The 25391-nt window shown below is 36.7% G+C and overlaps 1 protein-coding gene across 2 annotated transcripts; it reads right to left on the bottom strand.

Annotated features, from left to right (window-relative positions):
• Positions 1 to 225: 225 nt before the first annotated feature.
• LOC122069346 (serine/threonine-protein kinase tricornered-like) lies at positions 226 to 24894 on the bottom strand. Of its 2 annotated transcripts, none has more exons than XM_042633333.1 (14): positions 24756 to 24894; positions 23970 to 24385; positions 15472 to 15646; positions 14173 to 14256; positions 13843 to 14084; positions 13513 to 13729; positions 13312 to 13391; positions 12938 to 13022; positions 4993 to 5124; positions 4781 to 4894; positions 4629 to 4676; positions 3740 to 3824; positions 2904 to 2960; positions 226 to 834 (listed from the first exon to the last, which is right to left on the bottom strand). In XM_042633333.1, the coding sequence occupies exons 2-14, from the start codon at positions 24191 to 24193 to the stop codon at positions 740 to 742; spliced, it is 1638 nt and encodes a 545-aa protein (XP_042489267.1). In that variant the 5' UTR covers positions 24194 to 24385; positions 24756 to 24894; the 3' UTR covers positions 226 to 739. The 2 variants fall into 2 exon arrangements, with proteins under 2 accessions (XP_042489267.1, XP_042489266.1); XM_042633332.1 differs by lacking the exon at positions 24756 to 24894 and adding an exon at positions 24552 to 24709.
• Between the last annotated feature and the right edge of the window lie 497 nt (positions 24895 to 25391).

Below are 25391 nucleotides of genomic sequence, written 5' to 3'. Positions count from 1 at the left end.
AAGAAAAATGCTTTTCCAAGAGAGCTCTCTTATACAAAAGAGAAAAATATAGTATCAGATAGCTTCTTTTTTTGGTAATTAAATTGAGTTTCAAACGGTTTCTTTCTGGAACAAACATACATGCTCAGGGGTTTTCCTATGCATTACAGAGTGAGCACCCAGAGAGGAGAAAAGTGGAGTTTTGAGAGGTTAATCAGTAAAGGTGGAGAGTGGAGACTGATGAACTAGCTTTCAAAAATCTTATATTACAATTTAAATCATAAGTATAATCTCAGCCTGTAGAAAATGTAAACATTCTCTTTGTTACATCTGATACAAATTGCAAGCATTGTGGTAAGCTGATCACTAATTTCATTCCCAGGGAGGCTACATTGAACCCTCAAAAAAGTAAAGGACTGATTTTTTTTTTTCCTCTTACAATGGCATTTCTGTAATCATCTGAAAAGGGGACACAGGGGAAGTAGTAGTAAAAGAATTGATATTTACTATTTGATAACAATTTTTACAAAGTCCCCACCTATGCAGAGACAGGGCCATAACCCCGAACCCACCCACTCACCCACACTCTCCGTGGCCCTCAAGCTTTCATTTTGAAAGAGCCCAAGCACCAGCAGAAGGTCACCCATGATAACTTGAAGCCAAAAAAGAGGTAACATATTATAACAACAATTCACCCTGATTTGAATCTGTTGGATGGAACTCCCTTGGCTGTCTGATAGCGGAAGGGGTTCGGCAGAGTTTATGGGGACTCACTTTGCTTTTGAGAGACCTCTAGCTGTGGCGGTAAGAGATTTAGAAAGCTTCCCTGAACAGGCTGATTAGTTGACTCATCATCTGTAAAGTGAACAAATAGAATGAGAGATGTGGAAAATCTGAATATAAAATATTTCAATCATCCCTTATTCCTAAAACTACAAAGCCGAAACTGATACATTAGGACACATGCTGTGACCATAGTATTCGATGATTGATTTGAGTATTCAACTGGTAGGCAACAATTCATCTACAAAACTTGGAACTACTTGAATTTTAATTGAAAGAGGGGGAGTCAAGGTGGTGGCCTCAACAGGTTATTCACTTATGATGGAACATTACTCCCTTGCTTAATAAGGAACACCCGCTTTCCCAGGTTTGTGCATGCTTAGTTTGGATTTTTCAGTTGGAAGAAAAGTTTTTTTTTTCCCCTCCTCTTTTAAGGAAATCTCAAGTGAAGAAAACAGGACAGAAATGGACAGTTCAGTTCAAATTGAAGTGAGATGAGACAATTTCAAGATAGAGAGTCAACATACCATATATACCTCTCCCTATGTGTGTGCTAGATGCGAAGTAAAATAAAATAAAACTTCCATTGGTAAAGTGAAATCAGATAGCTGAATGGAAGTGATTAGGAGAAAAGAGCCGAAAATGGAATTGAAGCACACATTTTGCATAGAACAGTAATTTCCTCGTGCTTTGGTTGTTATGTAAATCTTATTGGGTAAAATATTAAAAAAAAAAAAAATGGCTATTTTCCATTTTCTACAGAAACACAATTGAAAAAATTCCAGCTCTAACTTTCTCTCTAATTGTGGTCTTCACACATTTGTCATACCACTTTACAAAAACTTCAATATCGAAAAAAGACCCCATTAATTATTTTCCTTTATAGTTTCTTTCCATTTACTTCCATTTTACCAATGAGAATTTTATTTTACTTCTTCAAATCTAACCAAATGAAGGCAGTAATTTCGAGGGGTAATTAAATGTGTGGTTTTCTGAGGAAATGGTGTATTGGTTCCCCATGGATTTCAAATTAAGGCTAGTGTTTGACAAAAGGAAAACGGGGGAATTCAGATCAGATTTTTAAAAGTGGAACACATTCATTTTTCCAACTTCCAAACATAAAAGCAAGTAAATGAACCAAAGTCCACCATGACTACCACATTAATGCACATGAGGTATTTCCGGAATATGAGAAAAAATTTTTGTTTCTGCAACAAATGTGCTTGAAAAGTTGGAACTTAAAAGCACCCCAAATGCTATCACATGAAAAAAGAAAAGAGACAGAAATATTGAAATGAGTCAGAAAATAGCTACTTAACTAAAATAACCTAAACTTTTCCCGAAAAATAGGAATTGGACCAATATCTACTGGAGTAACCATAAGGTAGGAAGCATGGTTTCAAAAATTGGATTGGAATTGGTAGAATCACCCGATTTGAATTGGCCTTGATGGAGGTGAGTCCAATTCTGATTTCCACCAATTCTGTAGAATAAAAAATGAGTGGCCAAAAAGGTGAGAAAATCTCACTTCTGGTTGTTATCTTCTTATTTTGATCACCAAAAACACAGAAAAGTGAAGAAAATTAACTGTATTACCAAATCTACAAGTTTTTCGGCACAAAAACTCCAAATATATAAGGTCCGAAGAGATCTGTCTTCCTCTCTGATTCCATTTTCCTCTGTTCTGGCCACGATTCCAACCAATTTGAATTGATTGAGACAGGTTTGATGCCCAATTCCAAGTTTTAAAACCTTCGTATGAAAACTTTCTAGGAAATAGTATCATAAACTTAAAGGGGGGGGGGGGGGGATCAGCTTCAAACAATTTTCAGAGGAATGAGACAAACACAATTCAATTATTCTCAGAAATGAGTTGCCACAGTTGATTCAGAATGACTAAAATTGACCCAAATGTCTGCCTAAGCTTGAAAGGTCACATCCAATATGTCAACCTAAACAATCTGATTTTGAAAGGTAAACATTTTCCACACAATTTGCATCATACAGATTTTCTAGGTTGTTTATCAGATGACAGTGTTGAGGCACTGTCATTTAGCACATAGATTTGATTTTCAAAAGCAGTTTTATAATAAAATGGATTATATGTTTTGACTGAATATAAGTGAAGGTATAACCCATACCGAAAAGGTTTTTGATAGATGGTCTCTTGACTTTTGTGCTCTTCTTCTTAAGTTCAGCTGCAAGTACACATGCAGAACAAAATAAAGTCATTGATGAGCTGAACTCCACATAAAAAACAGTCTGCTTGATAAATTGCTAATGGAATATCAAAATGTTTGATGCTTGTTTTTCTTCTTTCAACAATCAAAACGAGGGAAAAAGATTGAAGTGGGCATTCGATCCACACTGGGGAGTGATTCACATGGTTGCCATCAACAAAATTTAACGCTAAGATAATTTACTTGTTTTATAATCCCCTCCCCAAAGGCCTAACTGGAAGGAATGGATCCAAAAAGTGCATCACTAGTGGGATAACTTTGTCATTATAACTCAGACGATTTTAACAGCATTTGCACACTTTAAAATAAGTTTGACCAGAACATAACTTTGTCATTACAACTCAGATTCAAGTAATCTTAGACTTGTTGAAAGCTGGTATGTAAAAATAAAATCATTTGGCTAATAAAACTTATTATAAAATAAGAGCATTTCTCTAAATATTGATTATTTATGACTTAATGTTGATCTTTGATGATTTGATGTGGCATAATGTTGATTTTGTATGATACAAGGTATATGTAGCATACTAAACAATGTTAGAAAACAATGAAAAGAAAAAATAACACTTAGTCGCCTTGTTCGCCTTGAGGCGTCGCCTAAGCCCTTAAGCATCCCTTCCAGTGCCTTGGTTCGCCTTAGCGCAGTGGCATCTATGTCACAGATAGACGACGCCTTGACAACTATGATGCAAGCACACATGAGAGAGAGAGAGAGAAAGAGAGAGAGAGAGGGGTACCAATCCCAGGAACTTCATGATCATTGACAATTTCGAAGTTCTTATATGTGTAGCCCACAAAATTGATGTCCTTTGATGAGAGCATCTGCAGCAAAGAAAAATCAACAATGAATACCATATCTTCATGCTGCATAAATCAGCAGAGGGTGCATTTAAGTTGAAAGTTCACAAAGAAATGTTCATCCAACATAGTTTATATATTAACAAACACGCACTCCGTGCATGATGCATATAATGAAATGGCACCTTTGGAAGAAAGGAGCCAAGGATGCCATTTCTGTGTATGACATTCTCAAATAAGTAAACTTCTTTTCCAAAGATTTTCCTGGGAATGCTTGAACACAACATAAGACCAAAAACATTGGCTATCAAATAGTACGCTTCAAGCCGACAGTAGGTAAAAGTACTTCTCCTGGACAGGACAAGGTTAGATCTTCAGCCACACATGGCTCATAGAATTTCTAGTGGTAACATAGCTCATCACCTTCTGGTTATTTCTCATTGAAGTGCAAGTTCTGGAACATGTCTAGGGTTGCAATGACTTTGGAACTTCAGACTCAAAAAATTTAAGATGGTTAAGGTTAGTCAACCATAAGTGAGGAGAATGCCGGAAGGGGGGGGGGCGGGGGGAGGGACCTTTTGATTGTCAAGGTGATGCCTAGGCCCCTTGTTGGTGTTGCCTTGTGTCCAGGCCCCCTCCAATACCTTGGGTCACCTAGACGCTCTTGTGTATACTAATCATTGTAACTGCTGTGGACAGACCAATACTCCTAAGAATCCTTTCAATGTTTCGGTCAGGTCCAATGACCTTATCAGTCTAAAACTGTAGAGAGAGTAATGTACTAATATTTAACTTTGAAAACACCAGATATGAAATCATTATGATTACCCTTCTCCATGGGCCTGACTTTGATGAAGTTTGACCGTGGTTATCAGACTGCAACACCATAAAGGAAACAAAAAATTCATGTGCTTAGTAATATAAAAAGCCTCTAATCACTCAGATTTACTAGACTAGTTATGGTGAAGAGAAATCCATACCTCTTCAAACTTCTCAAAGTTTTGAGTATCTAACTCATCATTGACCTCTGGAATAAATGCAGCTTCCATTTGATGTAGCCTGTCCCATTGAAGACCTTCAAACCATGAGTGATCCTGAAATTGGAAAAAATCCAGCCAGCTATTTCCCTCAATTTGCAATTCTATCTTTCGTAGCAAATTAGTAATTCAGAATAGAACACACCATACAACACCTTTATTTCATCTGCACCCTTTGTTCCAAGCCTCTGGTCAACATTACATAAGAGTTTACTAATTAGGTCTTTAGCTTCTGGGGTTAGCTTTGCCTCCTCAGGAAATTTTAAATGATTTCTCCAATTTACAATCTGAATAAATGAAAATAATGTTAGAAATGCTGATGAAGTAAATGATGTGGATGGAGGAAATGAAAATGAAAATAATAAGTTAATGATAATGGAAACAGGCAATTCAAAAAGTACATTTTATTTATTCTTTTTGGGAACAAGAGGAAAATCTTTTCTTCGTTTTTTTTTCCAATAAGAAAGTGACTCCAGCAGACTTGACGATAACTCAAAAGAAACATGAGAAACTGGCTAGTAACATGTCCATTTATGAAGTGCAAGCTTAAATATCTCTACGAAGCAGTTCTCCAAAATCGGTATTTAGTCTGAACGTAAGGCAATTGAGATCTTCATACATTAAGTGGAACATATCTCTAGATTCATAGAACTGAAACAGTTAAAATTATAAAAAACTGAGAGAATAATCATTTTAAAATTCAAGCGGTGATGATCAATACATCAAGGTGTCCAAGAATGACTCCTAATGTCAATATATAATTGTTAACACTTTGGAATTAAATCCATATCCCATCTGCTAAAACTGCAGAGAGCCTCAATCCCTGGGCTGCTTACGCACTAAATGAAAATTAACCACAGCCTAACAAGGATGCCTCATTCCAAATGGATTAGAACCAGTGTGCCAGCCTTCTCTGCACAGAATGCCACACAAATCTGCTTCCAATAAAGAGAATATGTAAAGGCAACAACCTAGAGAAGGCTAAGGGATTGTATCTTCAGAGCATGAGTTTATAAATTAAGTAAAAGTGCTGTTGAAGAATGGTTGTGGAATAAGGTCACACCAGTAAACTTTAGGAGGGCAAGGAGTAATGTAGGACTAGATTTGATAAGTCAAACTAGACCCAAACTGCAGGAACTTTTAAACATAGAACAACCAATAACAGCCACACAAATTAAATCAGATTAAATTTCAGATCTGGAAACCAAGTCTGCCGAGTTCAGAAATCAAGGATTTTGAGACCAGAATAGGTCTAGCTAAAGAGGGTAGTAGATAGGGTACAGAAAATTAAGTCCAAAAAGTCACTTAACACACATAACCAGACTTCAGATAATCAGAGGTAAGCAGACCAATCAACCGATCTCTGTTTCAGGTCTGAAAACAGAATCGTTAGCACTACAGGACCATAGTTTTTAAGGTGCTGGTAAGGCGACGACGCTGATGTGGTCCATGGGTGGTAAGGCAGTCCACTGCCTTATGGAAAGTGAATATGGTGACTGCCTTATACTCTAAGGCGCGAAAGGCGACGCTTTACGACTGAGGCGGTTGCCTTATGTGTTCGCTTTTTTTATAGTACAATTTAAAATTGCTTTGATGAAGATTCCAAATTACATTTTCTCATTGGCAAGTGTATAAGTTTTGATGCACATGTGATGCATTGGATCAAAAATTTTTTTTTTTAAATTGCTTTATGAAGATTCCAAATTACATTATCGCATTGGCAGGTGTATAAGTTTTGATGCACATGTGATGCATTGGATCGATTTTTTTTTTAAAACACATTATTAAATTGCCTAATGAAGATTCCAAATTACATTTTCTTATTGGGAGGTGTATAAGGTCTGATGCACATGTGATGCATTGGATCAATTTTACTTTTTTTAAAACAAATTTTAAAATTGCTTGATAAAGATTCTAAATTACATTTTCTCATTGGCAGGTGTATATGTTTTGATGCACAGGTGATGCATTGGATCAAAAACCATATAAATTAACACTTACTATAAAAAAATAATAAAAAAATAAATAAAAATAAAACCAAAATCGCTAAATCGCGCCTCTCTCATTCTCTCTTAGTCTGCGCTCCAAATCGCAAAACCCCAAACTTCCGACGGTCAGACTCCTCCTTCGATTCTTCTCCGGCGACTTCTTCTCCTCCGACAGCCTTCGGCGACATCCGGCGACCTCCAGTAAAGTGCTCTCCTTCTCTCTCAGTCTCGGCTCCAAATCGCAAAACCCCAAACTAACCGATGGTGAGCCTCCTCCTTCGATTCTTCTCCGGCAACTTCTCCTTCTCCTCCTCCTTCGACAGCCTTTGGCAACATCCGGCGACCTCCAGCAAAATGCTCTCATTCTTTCTCAGTCTCCGCTCCAAATCGCAAAACCCCAAACTAACCAACGGTTAACCTCCTCTTTCGATTCTTCTCTGGCGGCTTCTCATTCTCCTTCGACAGCCTTCGGCAACATCCCGACGACCTCCGGCGACCTCCAGCGAAGTGTCCTTCCACATCTCCAAGTATGTTTTAGTTTATATTTCTAATTTCTGATTTGTGCACTTTTTTTTTCTCTTTTCTTCTTTCTTCTCCCTTCTTTCTTCTTCTTTCATCTTCATCAGACACCATACAGTGTGTCGGTGACTCAGTCAGTGAAACTTGAGACTTCGTATGATTAGTTTTTTTTTTTTTTTTCCTACGATGATTGTAACGACTTGAGATGACCCATTGTTTGTCATGCAAGTATGCAACCCTGTAGTAATCTAATTGGAATCAAGGTTTACTGATCGGTCTCAGAAGAGTAAATGGTCTTTTTTGGGTTGCCTATTCAGTTCATCATTTTGTTTCACAAATCACTGGCATTTAATTTTAATATTACATTTGGAATAAATGATGTGCATACTTATCAAGCTCAATTTGGAAATTTACCTGTAAATGATAGGTTCAGTCTGGTTTGGCTGGTTGACCAGTGCAGGTTTTTTTTTTTTTATAACATTAGGGCTTGACATATTTATTAAAATAATTTTGGAGAAATCAGAAGAAAAACTGAGTTATGTAAAGAAAATCTCATAGAAAGGCTAGCTGAATTTGAGCTTATGAATGAGTAGCATAAGTTTTGACTCTACATTTGACTCCATTTTGTATAGATTGCGCTAATCTTTGCACTTGGTTAAATATTACTAATATTATGACTAAATTAGAGGGTTAATGCAATCTGTGAAGGGACACACTTAATTTTTATTGCTGCTAGGATTGCTAATTGTGCTATTTTTCCTGGAGTATTTTTTCTTTTTCTTATTCTATTTTCCCACATCTCTTTAATGGAGGCATTTGCTTTTATTACCTTACTACCTAATACGCTAATATTCCCTTATAGTAGTAATATTCCCTTTATTACCTTTTTCTTATTCTGATTACCTTTTTACATTACAGTCTTAGACAAAGAGACAAGTTGAATCCACTCATCTATGGAAACAATTGGTGGTAGTAGTGGGGGTGAAAATACAAGTACTACTGCTACTGCACAATCAACAATTGATCCAAGCAAGGATCCAAAAAGGAGAGCTAAATCAAATGATCCTGGATGGAAATATGGGTATTGGCCTGACGTATCAGACAGAAATTGGATTAAGTGTACCCTTTGTGGGAAGGATGTCAAGGGAGGAATAAAACGATTGAAGCAACATGTTATTGGTGGCTATGGAGATGTAGCTAAGTGTGTGAAAACAACGGAAGCAATTGCTAAAGAGATGAGAGATGCGAGATGCAATCTTGAAGAACCAAAGGAAGAGGAACCTTGATTGTTTGAATGATTTGGATGTTAGTGATGGACCTACAGAAGTAACGGGACCACAACAGAATATAGTATCCGATTTGGGGGTCTCATTTCCTATCCCTAGCTCTGGGACAACTTCAAGAAGAAATAAAGCTATCATTCAAACACAATCCAAACAACAAGTAAGGGGTCCCATGGATAAGCATGTGAGGAGGACTCCTAAAGAAGTGGTTGCAGATAGGCGGGATAAAGGTTCATATCAGACAACAATGGAGAACCGAGTAAGAGGAGAAGAAGAAAGAGATAAACTTTGTTCTTACTTTGCAAGGTGAGCTTATAAGATTGGTGTTCCATTTAATGCTTTGAAGTTAAGGAGTTTTGAGGAATTGGTAGAGGCTATTGATCAATATGGACCAGGTTTCAAGCCCCCTTCAATTCATGACTATAGGGGGCCTCTATTGAAGTTTGAAAAGGATAAAATTGATGAGTTAAAGGTGAAGTATCAAGGATATTGGAGGAAATATGGGTGCACACGCATGTCTGATGGGTGGATAGACAAGAGAGGAAGGCACCTAATTAATTTTCTTGTCAACTGTCCAGAGGGGACTTTTTTTTTGCAGTCTGTGGATGCATCTAACCAATCACAAACAACTGAAATGTTATTTAAGCTACTTGATAGTAAGGTTGAAGAGATTGGTGAAGATAATGTGGTTCAAGTAGTCTCTGATAATGCTGCCAACTATGTTGCAGCGGGTCGACTACTAATGGAGAAAAGGAAGATGTTATTTTGGAGTCCATGTGTAGCTCATTGCATAGACCTTATGATGGAGGAAATAGGCAAATTACGATCTTATATATCTATTATATCGAAGGGCAGGAAATTAACTGCATTCATCTACAGGCACACTCGTCTTCTTGAAGCTATGAGGCAAAAAACAGGAGGAGACCTGTGAGGGCTGGAATGACTAGATTTGCCTCTTCCTTTTTAACACTCCAGAGCTTATACAAGCACAAAGAATCTTTGAAAAAATTATTTGTTGATGATGAATGGTCCCGTTCTAAGCTTGCATCTACAGAGGCAGGGAAGAAAGCTTCTGAGACTGTGTTTGCTACAACATTCTGAAATGGTGTGATGGATTGTATAAGAGCATCACAGCCTCTTCTTCAACTCTTGAGGATTGTAGATGGTGATGAGTTGCCTGCTATGCCTGAAGTATATATGGCAATACAAGTGGCAAAGAAGAACATAAAAAAAAAAAAATTTTAGACAATGAAAGGAAATGGAAGAAAATCATAGCGATTGTTGATCACCGTTGTGAGACTATGATGAATGGATCAATATATTTAGCTGCCTTTTTCCTCAATCCAAACAAGTTCTTTAAGGCAATAGCAGATAATCCAGATAATCAGTTGGACTTAGCTAAAAAAGCACGTGATGCTTTCAATGATGTTCTTGCAAGGTTGGTGCCTGATGAGACCTTGCAAGATAAGATCATTGTCTAGATTGACAAGTATACCACTGTTCAAGAAAGTTTTGCAAAGGATATGGCGATTAGACAAAAGGACAAGTTGAATCCTAATAAGTATATTTCCTTTTAAAGTTCTAATTAGTTTAGAACTTTGTATGTTGATTTTTTACTTAATCTATTTTTTTATATTATATATTTATAGTCTCTTGGTGGTCTCGACATGGAAGTACTGCTCCTGACCTTTTAAAGCTTGCATTGCGCATACTTGGTCTTTGTTGCTCATCTTCTGGTTGTGAGCGCAATTGGAGCACATTTGAATTTGTGAGTATTGACTATTGAGTTCTGAGTACATGTACTTCACTTAATATGGTTTTATTAAAGATAAGTAGATAACCTCATATTATTAATGTTTTTCAGATTCACACCAAGAAGAGCAATAGGTTAGAGCATCAGTGGTTAAATGATCTTGTCTACATTCAATATAATTGCCGACTTCAAGCAAGATTCCAAGAAAGAAAAGAACAATGCAGAAACTACAATCCATTGTTGCTCGATGAGCTTAATTGGAGTAGTGAGTGGATGATTGGTGAATCAGAGGATGAATTAGTTCATCCTAAGAACGATCTCACTTGGAGAGATGTTGATAGAGCACTTGGAGCATCTTCATCATATCAAAGCCACAATAGACCAAGGAGGGCTCCAGCATCTACTAGTGGAACCAATCTTTGCTATACCCAGCGTGGTAGGAGGGTTGAGCTTGAGGATTCTTCAGATGAAGAAGTGGATGAGATGAGTGGAGAGGATATTCGTGATGATGAAAACATTGAGGACGATTATGGCATAGCTCCAAATGATGCAAGCCAGCAACAGAATGCAGATGAAAAAGAAGATTTTAATTTAATTACTGATTTGGATTGAAAGTCTTTTGAGTCTTTGAACTTTGAAGTATTTTGAGTCTTTAAACTTTAAAGTTTTTTGAGTCCTTGAACTTTTAAGTATTTGACTTTCATTGTTTACTAAATTTTTAGCATTTTAGTTTATTTTATGTTTTTTCTTCATTGAAGTTTAAAGTTTTTTAGAATGATTAAGAATCCCCAGGTTAGTCACTTCTCATCCATTTAATTTGGCATCTCGATTTTTACTTTCGATGTGTTTTAATTTTAAGTTCTTTATTACTTCTTTGACAGGAGTAAAAATATAGTGGATGACCTTAGGGTTTAGGCACTCATTATGGCATCATAGAGGTAAGTATAATAAATACTTGTATATTTTATATCTTCTTTCCTTTATATTTATAATTTTGTTTCATAATTATGTATTTATATTATATGTTAATATGTTATGATGATTGATGATTGAATATTGATGATTGAGATTGATGATTGATGATTGATGATTGATGAAGATGAACTTAGTTTATTCACTTTATTGATTTGTTTTCTTGATGAATATCTTACATTGGTATGAATATGAACCTTTAATATTTATTTAGCATATGAGTAATAGGATTCAACTAGGATTTGAGCAAAATAGATTGGTTTTATAAAAAAAAATTACACAAGAACGCTTTAGTCAATAAGGCGACGCTTTACGCCCGCCTTATTGCTAAGGCGCTCTGAAAGACCCTCAAACGCCTCCGTTGCCTTACCGCCTTAAAAACTATATACAAGACAGAATATGGTAATTTTGAATATCATGCAGACCACCGATCAGAATAGTCTCCTGTGTGGATCGAGTTCTGTCCCAGGTGAGGGGAATCTCTAGTCAAAATTTAAGACCAATCGGACAAGGGAATAGGCCTGGACAGAATCTGAGAATCCTTCACAGAACTCTCTCTATAGCTGGACAGAACTAATAAAAAAATTGATTTAAATACCTATAACAGTAGACCAGCAATTTATCACCTTGTATACTTTAGAAGAAATGAGAGAAATAGCTTGAAGAAGAAAAAGAAGAACACTTGAAAGGAACCTCTTGGGCTTCACACCGCAAAGAGTCAATTGGATCAAACACCAATTCCATCAGCCTTGATCAAACACAAGACAACTCTTCATGAAGAAGACAATAGCAACAACCATTAATTTTTTATTTATTAAAATCATCTCTTTTTTTTAGGAGCCTCCTCCTCTTTATTTATAATGTTGATGGGGGAGGGAATTACAAAATAGAAGGTTCCTCAAAAAGGAAACCAAATAATCTCCTAATACAATAGTTACTAACACTGAAATTAGAAACTAGTTGAAAAATGAAACTAACTACTAATGACTTGACTCAATTAATAACTTGATTCCTAAGGAAACAAATATAACTCAAATCTAACCCAACTAAAAAGGAAACTAACTAGTAATTCCGTACTCAATATTAAAGCCCCTTCTTTTAGACCCATAAAAGTGGCCCAATACACTCCAAACCACATGGATTGAAGGCCCAACACATATACAACCCAACCCTAGGCTTATTCCTGATAAAACAAGCTTATTTTGGTTATTAATCTGCATCAAGGAGGAGCATGTAAGCAGCCAACAAATTCTTGAATGTTTTTTACCAGACAATTGTTGTCGATCTTGGTATTACATTTCTTTCAAATTGTAAGCAGTCATAATAATATACCAATTGTTCTTCCAAGATAAAAGGCACCTCAAGGTCATTAATACTGTATCCTAAACATGGTATATTGGTATTACAAGAAAATAAACTCCAAGGTTGAAATGTTACAAATCTTTGATGGAATTTTTAAAATGAATGAAAATTCAAATGTGCTGAAAAGCATGGTCACCAAAGGCAGGGATAGGAGGAATACTAGAACAAAAACTGAACGATCAAAGAATGAAAAACAAAAATGATCAGCAGGATTTCATAATACCTTCCGACATGTTGACATAGGTTCGTCGGAATAAAATGGAGGATATCCCACAAGCATTTCATACATGATAGCTCCAAGTGACCACCTATGGAGAGAAGGGAAAGAGAGAACTTTGATTAAAAATGTGTTAATCTGATTTTTCTTTTAGTTGTATGTAACGGGTCCTACATTACTTTACACCATGGATGATCTACATTACAAGAAAGGGGAGGCAAAAGGAGGGAGAGTGGAGGTGCCTTTTGTGCAAAGTAAAGGCAGGACAGTTGATCCACTGCCCTCCTTAAATCCTGCAATAATCAGCAGGGATACCAACCAACAGCCTAGCATTTGCCTTCAACCTGAATGAATTATAAAGACATACATAAAATACTCACCAATCACATTCCATTCCATAGCCCTTCTTCAGTAAAACTTCTGGAGCAATATAGTCAGGGGTACCAACAGTAGAATATGCCTGCAATGTTTCAATATCAGCAGACATGCACAAAAAATAGTTCCTTGATACTAGTGCTGAAAGAAAAATCTTTACAAGAAAAGCAAAGCAGAATTTCAATTATATAATGGTGGGAATTTACTAGCATTCTTCTGTTCCTCTGCCAATGCTGTAGTTGCTCCTGTTGCGTGCGCTTTGGTACAGGAGGCCGATTATCAGTCTGTGATGCATTACGGCTAAGTCCTACAGAAAAATCATTTTCATGCAGAGTACTGCAGTCTAATGGCTTACATAGCCCAAAGTCCGACAGCTTCATGTGACCATATCTATCGAGCAACAGATTATCAGGCTTGATATCTCTGTGAAGTGTAATAATGGAAAGCTTAATACATTGATTTAGTCAGAAGGCTATATATTGGAAGCACATATCATAAGCTCAATCAACAATTGCATGAAAAGAGCATCAGCAAACCTATGGATGTAATTATGTTTATGGATAGACTCGATCGCCAAAACTGTTTCTCCTACATAAAATCTAGCCTCATCTTCAGTCAAGGTATCCTTTCTCATAAGTAAAGTCATCATATCTCCACCAGGTAGATATTCCATTATGAGGTACAAAAACTCGTCATCTTGGAAAGAACAATAAAGTTTCACAATGCAATTGCTATCAACCTCCGCAAGTAAATTTCGTTCAGCCTTAACATGTTCAACCTGATAATTTAAAAAGCAAACCGGAAATTAACCACAACAGCAAAGCAATTCAATATGATCTTTCTAGGTTGCCAGCTAAATCATATACCTGGCCTCTACGAAGCATCTCTGACTTCTTTAGCTTCTTCATTGCATAAACATGTCCCGTTGCTTTCTCTCTACAGATTCTAACCTGCATTCCAACATATATAAAATAAATAGACAAAGAAGAGATCAGTCCGATTCCAGCAAATGTCGTGTTGGACAACTGGAAATACCGAAATATGAATAGAACATGTGTTTATACAAAGTGCTATTTTGAATGTGTTACATTTGGAGATATTCAAATATATGATCAATTAATAATCAGATTAACTCAGCACCTCCTAATAATGCATTTCATGTCAGTGGTCCACAGATGAGCACCTACACATTGAACTGCATGCATAACAAATTCAGTTCTAAAAACAGAGATAAATAAGTTGAAAATTTTTACATCATTGGCCAATGGACTCTTAATTTTTTTCTATTTGGTAAAGGCAGGTGGATGCCACATATATACAAGTGCATCGTGTACGCATAAATATATCTAGCAATGTGCAAAAGGATAAAAGACCCATAAGAAGTTCATTAAAACTAGTGATTGTGGTATAGGACTGCATATCCTGTCCTTGATCTTATAGATGGCAAGAAGGCAACTGCCAGTGTTCTTGCCAACTGCCAACTGCCAATATAGTTGGTTAGTTGGAACCCCTGCAGTGTGTTTCAGGGTCTCAGGAGACCAAGATTCGCGTCTCTTCTGCTTTATATTCCCCCCACCACCCAAGCCTTATTCTTCTCTTCTCTCTGAATATCGATGTAGTAGTAGTATTGTGCTTAGAGGCAAAAAGAATTGCTTAAATACGGCAAAACTATCTTATTTCACATATTATGGAATATAGAGGAAAATTAGCAGTATCTTACGTTAGGAAGCAACAATCAGTAAGGCAGTACCTCCAGCCACAGAGAAAGAGAGAGATACATCTAGGGTTGTATACGTATGATACCGTGGGATACAAAATCATGAATTTTCTAAAAGAAAGTGTAAATCAGCTAGGGATAGAAAAAACAAGATCTGACATCAGGAACTAAGTAATTCACATAATTTGTAACTACGGTTCTATAATACCTTGTAGGATGCCAAAAAGAACATAGTAAAGCAGGAGTCCAGGGATAAGTAACAGAGGTCAAAGGGGCAGGGGAAGAAAACTATGAAATTCTTAACAGCTATAAGAGTTGCACTGATTTACACAGATCACAAAAGCACAAAATCAAATATAGAAGATTTTAACAAAATGGGGGAAGAGAGAGAATATATTATCAAATATTACTAAAAGAGAAAGAGGAGAAGAAAAGAAAAGAAATGTACCTCCCCGAATGCACCCTTTCCTATCATAGTCAGTAACTCAAAATCATCAGCACCCATTTTATGCCGCTGAAGGCGCATGTACTCGGTTTCCTTCTTCTCCAAGTGCTTTAGTAGGTTGCTTTGCTCTTCCTCAGACACATCAGCGTCAGCCAATGTTTTCTCCAGTATATTGCGTCTGCATGGAGACAAAAATATTTAAGTATCTTTTTCTTTATGCAAGAAATATTTAAGTACCTTATCACCACAAAGCAGTAGGAATTCAAGCCTCCTAACAATCTAAACTGCATATAGAAGTCCTTTTCTCAAAATTGTTTGCTAAATAAGGTGCAAGACCCCACATGTCTTCTTTAACTTCAATGGTAATTTTGATGTATGTTGTTGTATGCCCCTTCTAACAGCTCAAGATTTTGGGAGAAGAGGTTGTAAGTTGTAACATGGTATTAGAGCAAAGAGGTCGGTGTTCAATCCCTTGTAGATGCAGGGGAGTGTGTTATTGTGCCCACGCGCCCTGTACCCCCAGTGCCACATGTTGCTGTCACATGCAAAGCCTTGTGTGTGTATGGGCCTGCACGTGTCGGGGGTGTTGACATGCATCGTTTTTGTGTGCCCTTCCTAACAGCTCGAGCTTTTGAGTTAAGCATTTTTAATAATAATGCTGATTAAACACTAAGAAAATGACTAAAACTAATTTTTATTAAATAAACAATAAGGTTTCAGGTTGACAGCTAGCACTTATAATAATTAGCCATAACCCATCAATCTTTTTGCATGGATCCTCGCGCTCGTCCTTGTTTGGAATCTCCATGTAGACGACCCCATTAAGTTGGGATAAGGTTTTGGATGTTGTTGTTGTTGTTGGAAACAATAAGGTTTCAAGGACTCCGACAGATAAATATTGATTTTACTAGAGAAAAAAAAAATGAAACTTTAATCCACAAACCTAATGTAAATACCATTACTGATTAAGAACTTAAATGAGATAGTAATGCTGGTCCCAAGCCCAGGCAAAGGATGGGGTACATCAGTTTGGCAGCCTTCATTCAGAAAACCTTTAGCAAAATCTATTGTCCAGTGAAGCTAAGTTGGCTAAAGCAATAACTACTAATCACTATTCCTTGCCTAGGTCAGTCAAAGACAATGCATGACCCAAGAAACATAATCTGGGGGCCTTTTATGTTCCCTCCACAAAAGTTTCTTAAGGAAGAGAAATGGAAAACGAACAGCCAAACAATAGAAAGCAATAACATACATACATACAACAAGAAAATAATACTAAGATACTACTTGAAGCTAAAAAGATATGCAAAACAGTTGTCCAATATAAGAAAGAACCACATCATTATATACGATTGCAATAAACAATTAACGCAAAGAACAGCTGTGCATATGGAACACAAAGGGAAGATATCAAGTTATCACCTCAAGTTAAAGCACATGCAAACTAGTCAAATTTTGAACTTAAATCAGTTGAATAACGGTTTGGTACTAGTTAGCACCTAGCCACCTAATCTTCCCTGGTTGATCAATAGTCATTACCAATTGTCTGTTGCACAAGTCAGTCGATAAATGTATGAAAAGAGCAAATTGAACTAGACAACATTTTCAACTAAAACCCATTAGATCCTAAAAATTCACACCCTGCAGATAGTTTTTTATTGTGCAAATTTCTCCCTGGGATATATTGGTTGCATAATAGAAAAGGTTAACACATGGCAACTTTTACCATAAAATAATGGTCTCCAATTCTCTCAACCCATGTGAACTCGATCCACGTTTTTCATATTTGGATAAATCTGTATTAAATTTTTTTTTTTTTTGGCAAGGAATCTGTATTAAATAGAGCAAGGGTCAAATATAATACAATTCAATTCATCCACCAGACAAACCAACCTTCAAGATGAATTGGCCAGACACTGCCAATCTGGAAAATCCTAATGTAGGGATAGGTTTGACAAGCCAAACTAGACCCAAACAACAGGATCTTGTAAACCAAAGAACAACCAAAATTACCCAAATAAATCAAGCACAGTATGGTGGTAAAAACCGAGATAACAGAATATGACGCTTGCAATCGATTTCAACAACTCAGAAATTCTGAAACAGAATAACAGCCAAGGGTTTAGGGGCTGAACTCATCAACTAACAAGCATAAACAGTGAAGTATATGATCAGCAACCAGTAACAACACACAGTATCAAGAGAATCAGAATTCTGGGCAGGAAACAGAATCGGCCAGAATAGGAGACTTTCCAGATTTCACAATCGGCTGGTCTGATTATGCTCAGATTAGTATTGAGCCTCCTTATAGATGAGACTGAATCAAAGGGCCTTGTAGAATAAGAAGAAGAAAACTTGAAGAAGAAAAAGAACACTTGAAGATGAACCTCTTGGACTTCTCGCCGCAAAGAGTCAATTGGATCAAACACCAATTCCATCAGCCTTGATCAAACACAAGACAACTCTTCATGAAGAAGACAATAGCAACAGCCATTATTTTTTATCAAAATCATTCTAGGCTTTTAGGAGCCTCCTCTTCTTTATTTATAATGTTAATGGGGGAGGGAATTACAAAATAGAAGTTTTCTCAAAAAGGAAACTAAATATTCTCCTAATACAATAGTTACTAAAAACTGAAATTGGAAACTAACTGAAATTAGAAACTAGTTGAAAAAGGAAACTAACTACTAATGACTTGACTCAATTAATAACTTGACTCCTAAGGAAACAAATATAACTCAAATCAAGCCCAACTAAAAAGGAAACTAATGAAAATGGAAAACTAACTAGTAATCCCGTATTCAATCTTAGACCCTCCCTTTTAGACCCATAAAAGTGGCCTATTACACTCAAAACACATGGGATCAAAGGCCCAACATGTATGGAACCCAACCCTAAGCTTATTCCTAATAAAACAAGCCTATTTAGGAAACTAAACTGCATCAACTCTCCCCATCTTGAAAAAATTCGTCCCCGAATTTTGCAGTGATGAGGGGGAAACAACATGTCAGTAGTAGCTTTGACCATTCCCAAACAAAACTCTGGTTGCTTGTAAACTTGTGGAATGTAGTCTTCAAGGTGTGGAGCTTTCTCTTCAACGAACCATGATGGCATAACAAACTCTATATGCTCAACCTCTAAATCAATACCAACTGTGAATGTCATGTGCATAGAGTCGTCAATGTTGGTAACCTTCTCATCAAGGATTGGAGGAACAATCTCTTCCTTCTCATCATGAGTCTCAAAGACTTGTTGTGGAGTTCTTTCAATCACTACCTCATCTTCCACATCTTTAGTCTTGCCTATTATGCTCTCTTCAATGTAGAACTCTTCAGTTGAATCTTTTATCTCTTGACCTTCCGTCTTTGAAGCTTCAAGAACCATCTCTTCAATGTGAACCTTCACTTCAAGTTCTTTTGGTTTGAATAAAGGTATCTTCACTTCACATAGAGGAGTTGTGGCTCTTAGGGGTGTTGAAGTGTTAGGTTTAGTGGCTGGAAAATTGTTCTTTACCTCCCCAGCTTGGAAACCAAACCTTCTAACTGGTTGTGCTAGAAGCTCCTCTACTCGTAGGGCCTTGTCAAAACAATCCCTCACTGAGTGCACTTCAACAACTCCGATACCCCTGTTGATTTCAACTCGCAATCCCAGTCGAAACCGAGATAACAGTTGCCTTTCATTCTCCCTTATGCATGTACGAGAATAAAGTGCGTCAAACTTGTTCATGTACTCGGCAACAGTCATAGACCCTTGACGAAGAGAGTTCAGCTGGTCTTGTATGCGAGGTCTGAAGTTGCGTGGCAAGTATTTATTTGATAATTCAAGCTTCATCTCTTCCCAACTAGTAGGTTCTCTACCACGGTCTTCCAACTCTAGCTCATAGGTCCTCCACCACTCACGAGCAGCCCCAACTAGCTTAGCACGAGCTAGTTTCATCTTCCGTTCCTCAGGTAACTCATAATAGTCAAAATAGTCGTCTAGTGCCACTACCCAATCATAGAACAATTGGAGGTCATATCTCCCATCAAACTCCTTCAGATCGAGCTTGACCTTCTGTGAATCTCCAGAATACCTCTGTTGCACGGGACGCTCAGTCTCAAAATATCCTCTTACATGCTCTTCAAAAGTAGGTTGTGCTACCGGAACCCTCTGTGGTGCTCTCAGATTAGGGTTTGCTCTCCTATTAGTCAACTGAGTAACCACATTCATTGGAGTGTCCACTTCGGGTGTTGTACGTGAACTGCCAGTAGGCTGTTGGGGTGGGGTCTCTTCATTCAACAACCTGGCATCCAATTCAGCCTTCAACTCAGCCTTTAGTTCAACTCTCATATTCTGTATCAACTCCATAATAGAAGCTAAGGTGGGGGTGTTGTTCTCAGCCATGCTCTGATACCACTTAATGTAAGACTAAGTTTGAAAACTCAAACTAATCCAACTGCAGGAACTTTTAATCAGAAGAACAACCAGAACCAGCCCAATAAAATATCAGAAAATTCATCGATCTCAACAATTTCAGAAATTCTGTAACTGAATAATCAGCCAAGGAATTAAGGACTTAAATCACCAATTAATAAGACTAAACAATGAAATATAGGACCAGCAACCAATCAGCAACATCCGGAACAAAACGATTCAAAATTCTGGGCAGAAACCAGAATTGGGCAGAATAGAGAGAATTTTTTTAACAATAAAATTCCAGGTCTGATTGACCCCAAATTAGGATNCCAGCCCAATAAAATATCAGAAAATTCATCGATCTCAACAATTTCAGAAATTCTGTAACTGAATAATCAGCCAAGGAATTAAGGACTTAAATCACCAATTAATAAGACTAAACAATGAAATATAGGACCAGCGACCAATCAGCAACATCCGGAACAAAACGATTCAAAATTCTGGGCAGAAACCAGAATTGGGCAGAATAGAGAGAATTTTTTTAACAATAAAATTCCAGGTCTGATTGACCCCAAATTAGGATCAAACACCAATTCCATCAGAATTGACAAGCCAAACTAGACCCAAACAACAGGATCTTGTAAACCAAAGAACAACCAAAATTACCCAAATAAATCAAGCACAGTATGGTGGTAAAAACCGAGATAACAGAATATGATGCTTGCAATCGATTTCAACAACTCAGAAATTCTGAAACAGAATAACAGCCAAGGGTTTAGGGGCTGAACTCATCAACTAACAAGCATAAACAGTGAAGTATATGATCAGCAACCAGTAACAACACACAGTATCAAGAGAATCAGAATTCTGGGCAGGAAACAGAATCGGCCAGAATAGGAGACTTTCCAGATTTCACAATCGGCTGGTCTGATTATGCTCAGATTAGTATTGAGCCTCCTTATAGATGAGACTGAATCAAAGGGCCTTGTAGAATAAGAAGAAGAAAACTTGAAGAAGAAAAAGAACACTTGAAGATGAACCTCTTGGACTTCTCGCCGCAAAGAGTCAATTGGATCAAACACCAATTCCATCAGCCTTGATCAAACACAAGACAACTCTTCATGAAGAAGACAATAGCAACAGCCATTATTTTTTATCAAAATCATTCTAGGCTTTTAGGAGCCTCCTCTTCTTTATTTATAATGTTAATGGGGGAGGGAATTACAAAATAGAAGTTTCCTCAAAAAGGAAACTAAATATTCTCCTAATACAATAGTTACTAAAAACTGAAATTGGAAACTAACTGAAATTAGAAACTAATTGAAAAAGGAAACTAACTACTAATGACTTGACTCAATTAATAACTTGACTCCTAAGGAAACAAATATAACTCAAATCAAGCCCAACTAAAAAGGAAACTAACTAGTAATCCCGTACTCAATCTTAGAGCCCCCCTTTTAGACCCATAAAAGTGGCCTATTACACTCAAAACACATGGGATCAAAGGCCCAACATGTATGGAACCCAACCCTAAGCTTATTCCTAATAAAACAAGCCTATTTAGGAAACTAAACTGCATCAAATCCCCAAAGCGATGTACACTTGTTCTTAAATAATATTTTCACTAATTTTTGTATTTGCCAATTTTTCGAAGGTAAGCTTTCCCCTTTCCATTTCACTTCTAGTGCCCTCCAAGGGGGTGGCAAGAAAAGATCCATATTCTGTTGCTAAATATCCATCAATTCTGAATATTTTTGGGGGTTTTATTTCAGCAACTCACTTCCTTCTTCTGCATTCAATATTAACTCAATCTTCGTCTGATATCAGCATTAATGAATCAATTTATAAACTAACCTGTTGCTTCACACAAGTCATATAGGGATAATTCTAGTATTAATGCCCACAATATTCTTACGATCACACGGCCATATTTTACCAGCAGCCTTAAACCAAGCAAAAAGTTGATTTGGAAAATTCTACAAATTAGGTTAACCATGATTTGGAGAAGTAAGAGTCCAATGTATTATATATTGTGAATAAATATCTGACTACAGAAATGATGTGCAGAACATGTTTCTACTTCTTCTTCTTCTTCTTCTTCTTCTTTTTTGTGTGTGTGTGTGTGTGTGTGTGTGTGTGTGTGTGCAAGAACATGTTTCTACTCAGTATTTAGATAATTGGAAGACAAGTGCACTTCCAGCATATTAAAACTTCTCCCAATCTCAAAGAAATACAGACTTCACTACTAGCTGAGGTTCCTCATTTAAATCATAAACTGATGCTTTTGGAATATTTATTTGTAATGAGTATCTGTCAAGGATAAGGGTTATGACTAGATTATGACTAGTGTGCTAGGATAAGGCCTATGACTCAACCTTACCTAGCTTTCCTTAATTGTAATCCGGTGTAATCTAAATCCTCTCATTGTAAATAAGAAAGGCCTCTATGATTCTAGACAAGCTAAATAATTCTCTCATTATCCTATTCTCTACTGTATCTTACTTATATGATGTGTTCTATTGATTCATCCAGTTCAGGTATCTAAATAATTTTTTAAAGGGAATAAACTCATTTAAACAGTTCAGCACTAATAAGCTTGTCAAGATGGCCCATCTCATTGTGCCACGTGGAATGATGATATAGCAATTCTGACTTTCTGAATATATAATAGAAGGACTGGATTAGTCACCTGTCAAATTTCAAAACCTAATTCAACTATATACCCTCTTGTGTATAGCATGCACCCCATGTATGTCCATGCACATTTCTGGGACTCTGATCACTACTGCACACTTATGGGACTCTGATCACTATTGTGCACTTTCCAAAGTCCTGATTTTCAAACCTCTATTTTGCCACTTGGCAAACTCTCAAACTCTATTTGGGCTGAAATTTTACATGTGCATAGGGGATCTTCTACATATCCACAAAGTTTGGACCCCATCAGATCTGCCACATCACACTTGGCATATATTTGGGTACCTTATCAAAACAGGCCATTTGATTAGTTTTGCACTTTTTTATAATTATATTTGCTAAGAAAAAAAATCAAAATGAGGTAATATGAAATGGTCCATTCACTTTTAGCTCCTACCAGTGAGCTTCAAACCACCTGGAAGCAAAACTACTGAACCATAAATTTAGAGCTGTTTAACCATGGCACTGAGAGCCAAAGATGTGGCTTACTGGCTCGCATGCAAAAGAGGTTGGACCACCCTTTTTTTTTATGGTCCAACTGAGAAAAATCTCCTAGAGTGAGAAGAATATGATTGGATGATCCAAACAATACTTCTGACAATCTCAAAAACAGAGTGGACTGTCAATAGAGCCTTTCAGATGCCGTATCTATATCGCTTCAATTTCTGGCATGTAAGTGAGTACGTGACTATGCCATTGCTACACGTGCTCCACTCGACACCATGCAGCTCACCATAAGGACTATAAGGCATTCGCCATTTTCAGCTTCTTTTAAAATTGATCATTATGAAATTATGGTGAATGACCTCAGTACTGCTTTCTTACAGTAGTAAGGCAGATTCATACTGGCTTATATTGTTTGCATAAACAATCATGTAGCTTGTTTAAAACCTCAACAGGACAAATTAAAGCATAGAAATGGAGCAGCTTGCCATATATTGACGGGTAAACTAACTTATTGAGCTGCCTCCAAGGTAGATAGAATCAATATTATCATCGATGATCCCCCATTAACTACCTAACATAAACTGAAGTCTGTGATTCGTCTGAAAGAAAATTCTGACAGCTTGCTAATATTCTACACGTGCTGCATACCTAATGAAAGGAAAGGCACCCAGGATAATTTTATCCCTTTTTCCCTGGTGGATATTCAGCAAGAGTGCTGGACTAGAGTCCTTGTGTCAAAGAGTCGGGCCAACATGATGACTGGTAATTCTGAGATTTTGGTTTTAGTAGAATTCTGAATCAATGAAAATAAACCCTATCACCCAAGCAACAAATATGAATGCACAGATGTAACTATTTAACTAGTTGAAAAATTATGCAGAGAAAAATGAACAAACCAAAATGAATGCATTTTAAATATAATATTTAATGATTCTAACAACTGAAAAGCATAAGATTTATACCGTTCCTTCCTCTCTTGTAGGTTCTTCATCTGCTCCTTGTAATGGTTTTCTATATACTGCTTCGCAGCTGCAACCTTCTGCTTTGTGACATTCGAAGTTGCTTCTTCACCTGTGGGTGGCTTTGATGCAGATTTTCCATTATCAGGCACTTCTTTCCTTCTTGATGAAGACCTAAATTTGTCACGAGGTTGAAACTTGTTGAACCAACTCCTTGCTGAATCCATATCTTTCTCCTGATCAACCAACCAGCACTTCAACAAACAAAGATTTGCATTCTCTTAACTGCTTCCTTTATTCTCTGTATCCATATTCCAAAAGGTATATGATCTAGCAACAGACAATCTCAATTCCACGAACCAAAACAAGTTAACACCTTTTGCGTCCTCAACTCCAGAAAGATCCAAGCTTTATTCGTTCTGCATTAACGTAGAACAACAATAAACAATTCACAATTCAACAGACACAACTTAAAAGATACATTCTCTCAAATCTTTCAAGCCAAGCAACTTCAAACAGAAATAAATTAAAATACCAAAAGATGTCAATGTAATACAAATTCAAAATTTGAAAGATCTATACAACCTTGAAAATGGAAACTGTGAACACAAGAAAACAGAGAAACACACAGAAGATCTTTCGGCAAACTCTGCAAAACCCTAAATCCGGTAAATGGAGAAGCAGCAGAAACAAATCAAAAATCTTGAAAGATAGAAGAAAGGAAAAATTTAGAAAAGTAAAAGCATTGTCCGTTAAATCCAGAGTAAAGCGGCAGAGAAAGCGGATTACCGCGTAATTGTCCAAGAAGAACATGGATCCGAAACCATTGGCGACATGAGAATCGAACAGTCCGCCATTTTCGCTGTCATTGAACAACGACGACAGCTTTGTCGTCCGCATGATGATCCCTTCTTCATTTATTAAGAAACTACGGATTTCGTAACTATAAAATCCTTTTAAATGCTCCTTTTTTAAGAAGGAAGTGGAAATAGCTTTATTTTCTCGTTGAGTCGTATCTCGCGAGAAGTTGATATTATCGCGTTCCACTGACTGTTCTTAACCTATATAATAAATAAAAATAATGCATCAACTATTTCTAATTGATGATAATATAAATAAATATAAAATAAATTATATATACAAAGCTTAAGTTCTTAAATGATTATAGATTATATTAAGTTATGACCGGAATGGATATTATTGAGGTGGATACATCAACATTCAAATCTGTTTTTCGATTATCATATGAACATCCAAAGCTATCCAAATTTGTATCCAATATATGCTTATCTAGTCAAATTTTCTCATTGATATTTATATCCTGAGAAGCTTATATTATCAAACAGTTGTTAAAGTCCCTTATGATGTCCAACTAAAACAAGTTCTTGCTAATGGTAATCTATATAATAAAAAATAAACAAGGTA

The sequence above is a fragment of the Macadamia integrifolia genome, unplaced genomic scaffold (assembly GCF_013358625.1).
Source record: "Macadamia integrifolia cultivar HAES 741 unplaced genomic scaffold, SCU_Mint_v3 scaffold585, whole genome shotgun sequence".
Lineage (NCBI taxonomy): Eukaryota > Viridiplantae > Streptophyta > Magnoliopsida > Proteales > Proteaceae > Macadamia > Macadamia integrifolia.
The sequence above is the reverse complement of the archived record's forward strand: the minus strand, read 5'-3'. Positions and strand labels throughout refer to the sequence as shown.

Bases quoted from the DNA above. Each gene is read 5' to 3' on its own strand.
- LOC122069346 (XM_042633333.1), bottom strand. From the start codon at position 24,193: ATGGATTCAGCAAGGAGTTGGTTCAACAAGTTTCAACCTCGTGACAAA. The intron at 13,023-13,311 runs GTGAGTATTTTA...TTCTCTCCATAG, and splicing joins TATGGAATGGAATGTGATTG to GTGGTCACTTGGAGCTATCA. The intron at 835-2,903 runs GTATGGGTTATA...TTCACTTTACAG, and splicing joins ATCTATCAAAAACCTTTTCG to ATGATGAGTCAACTAATCAG.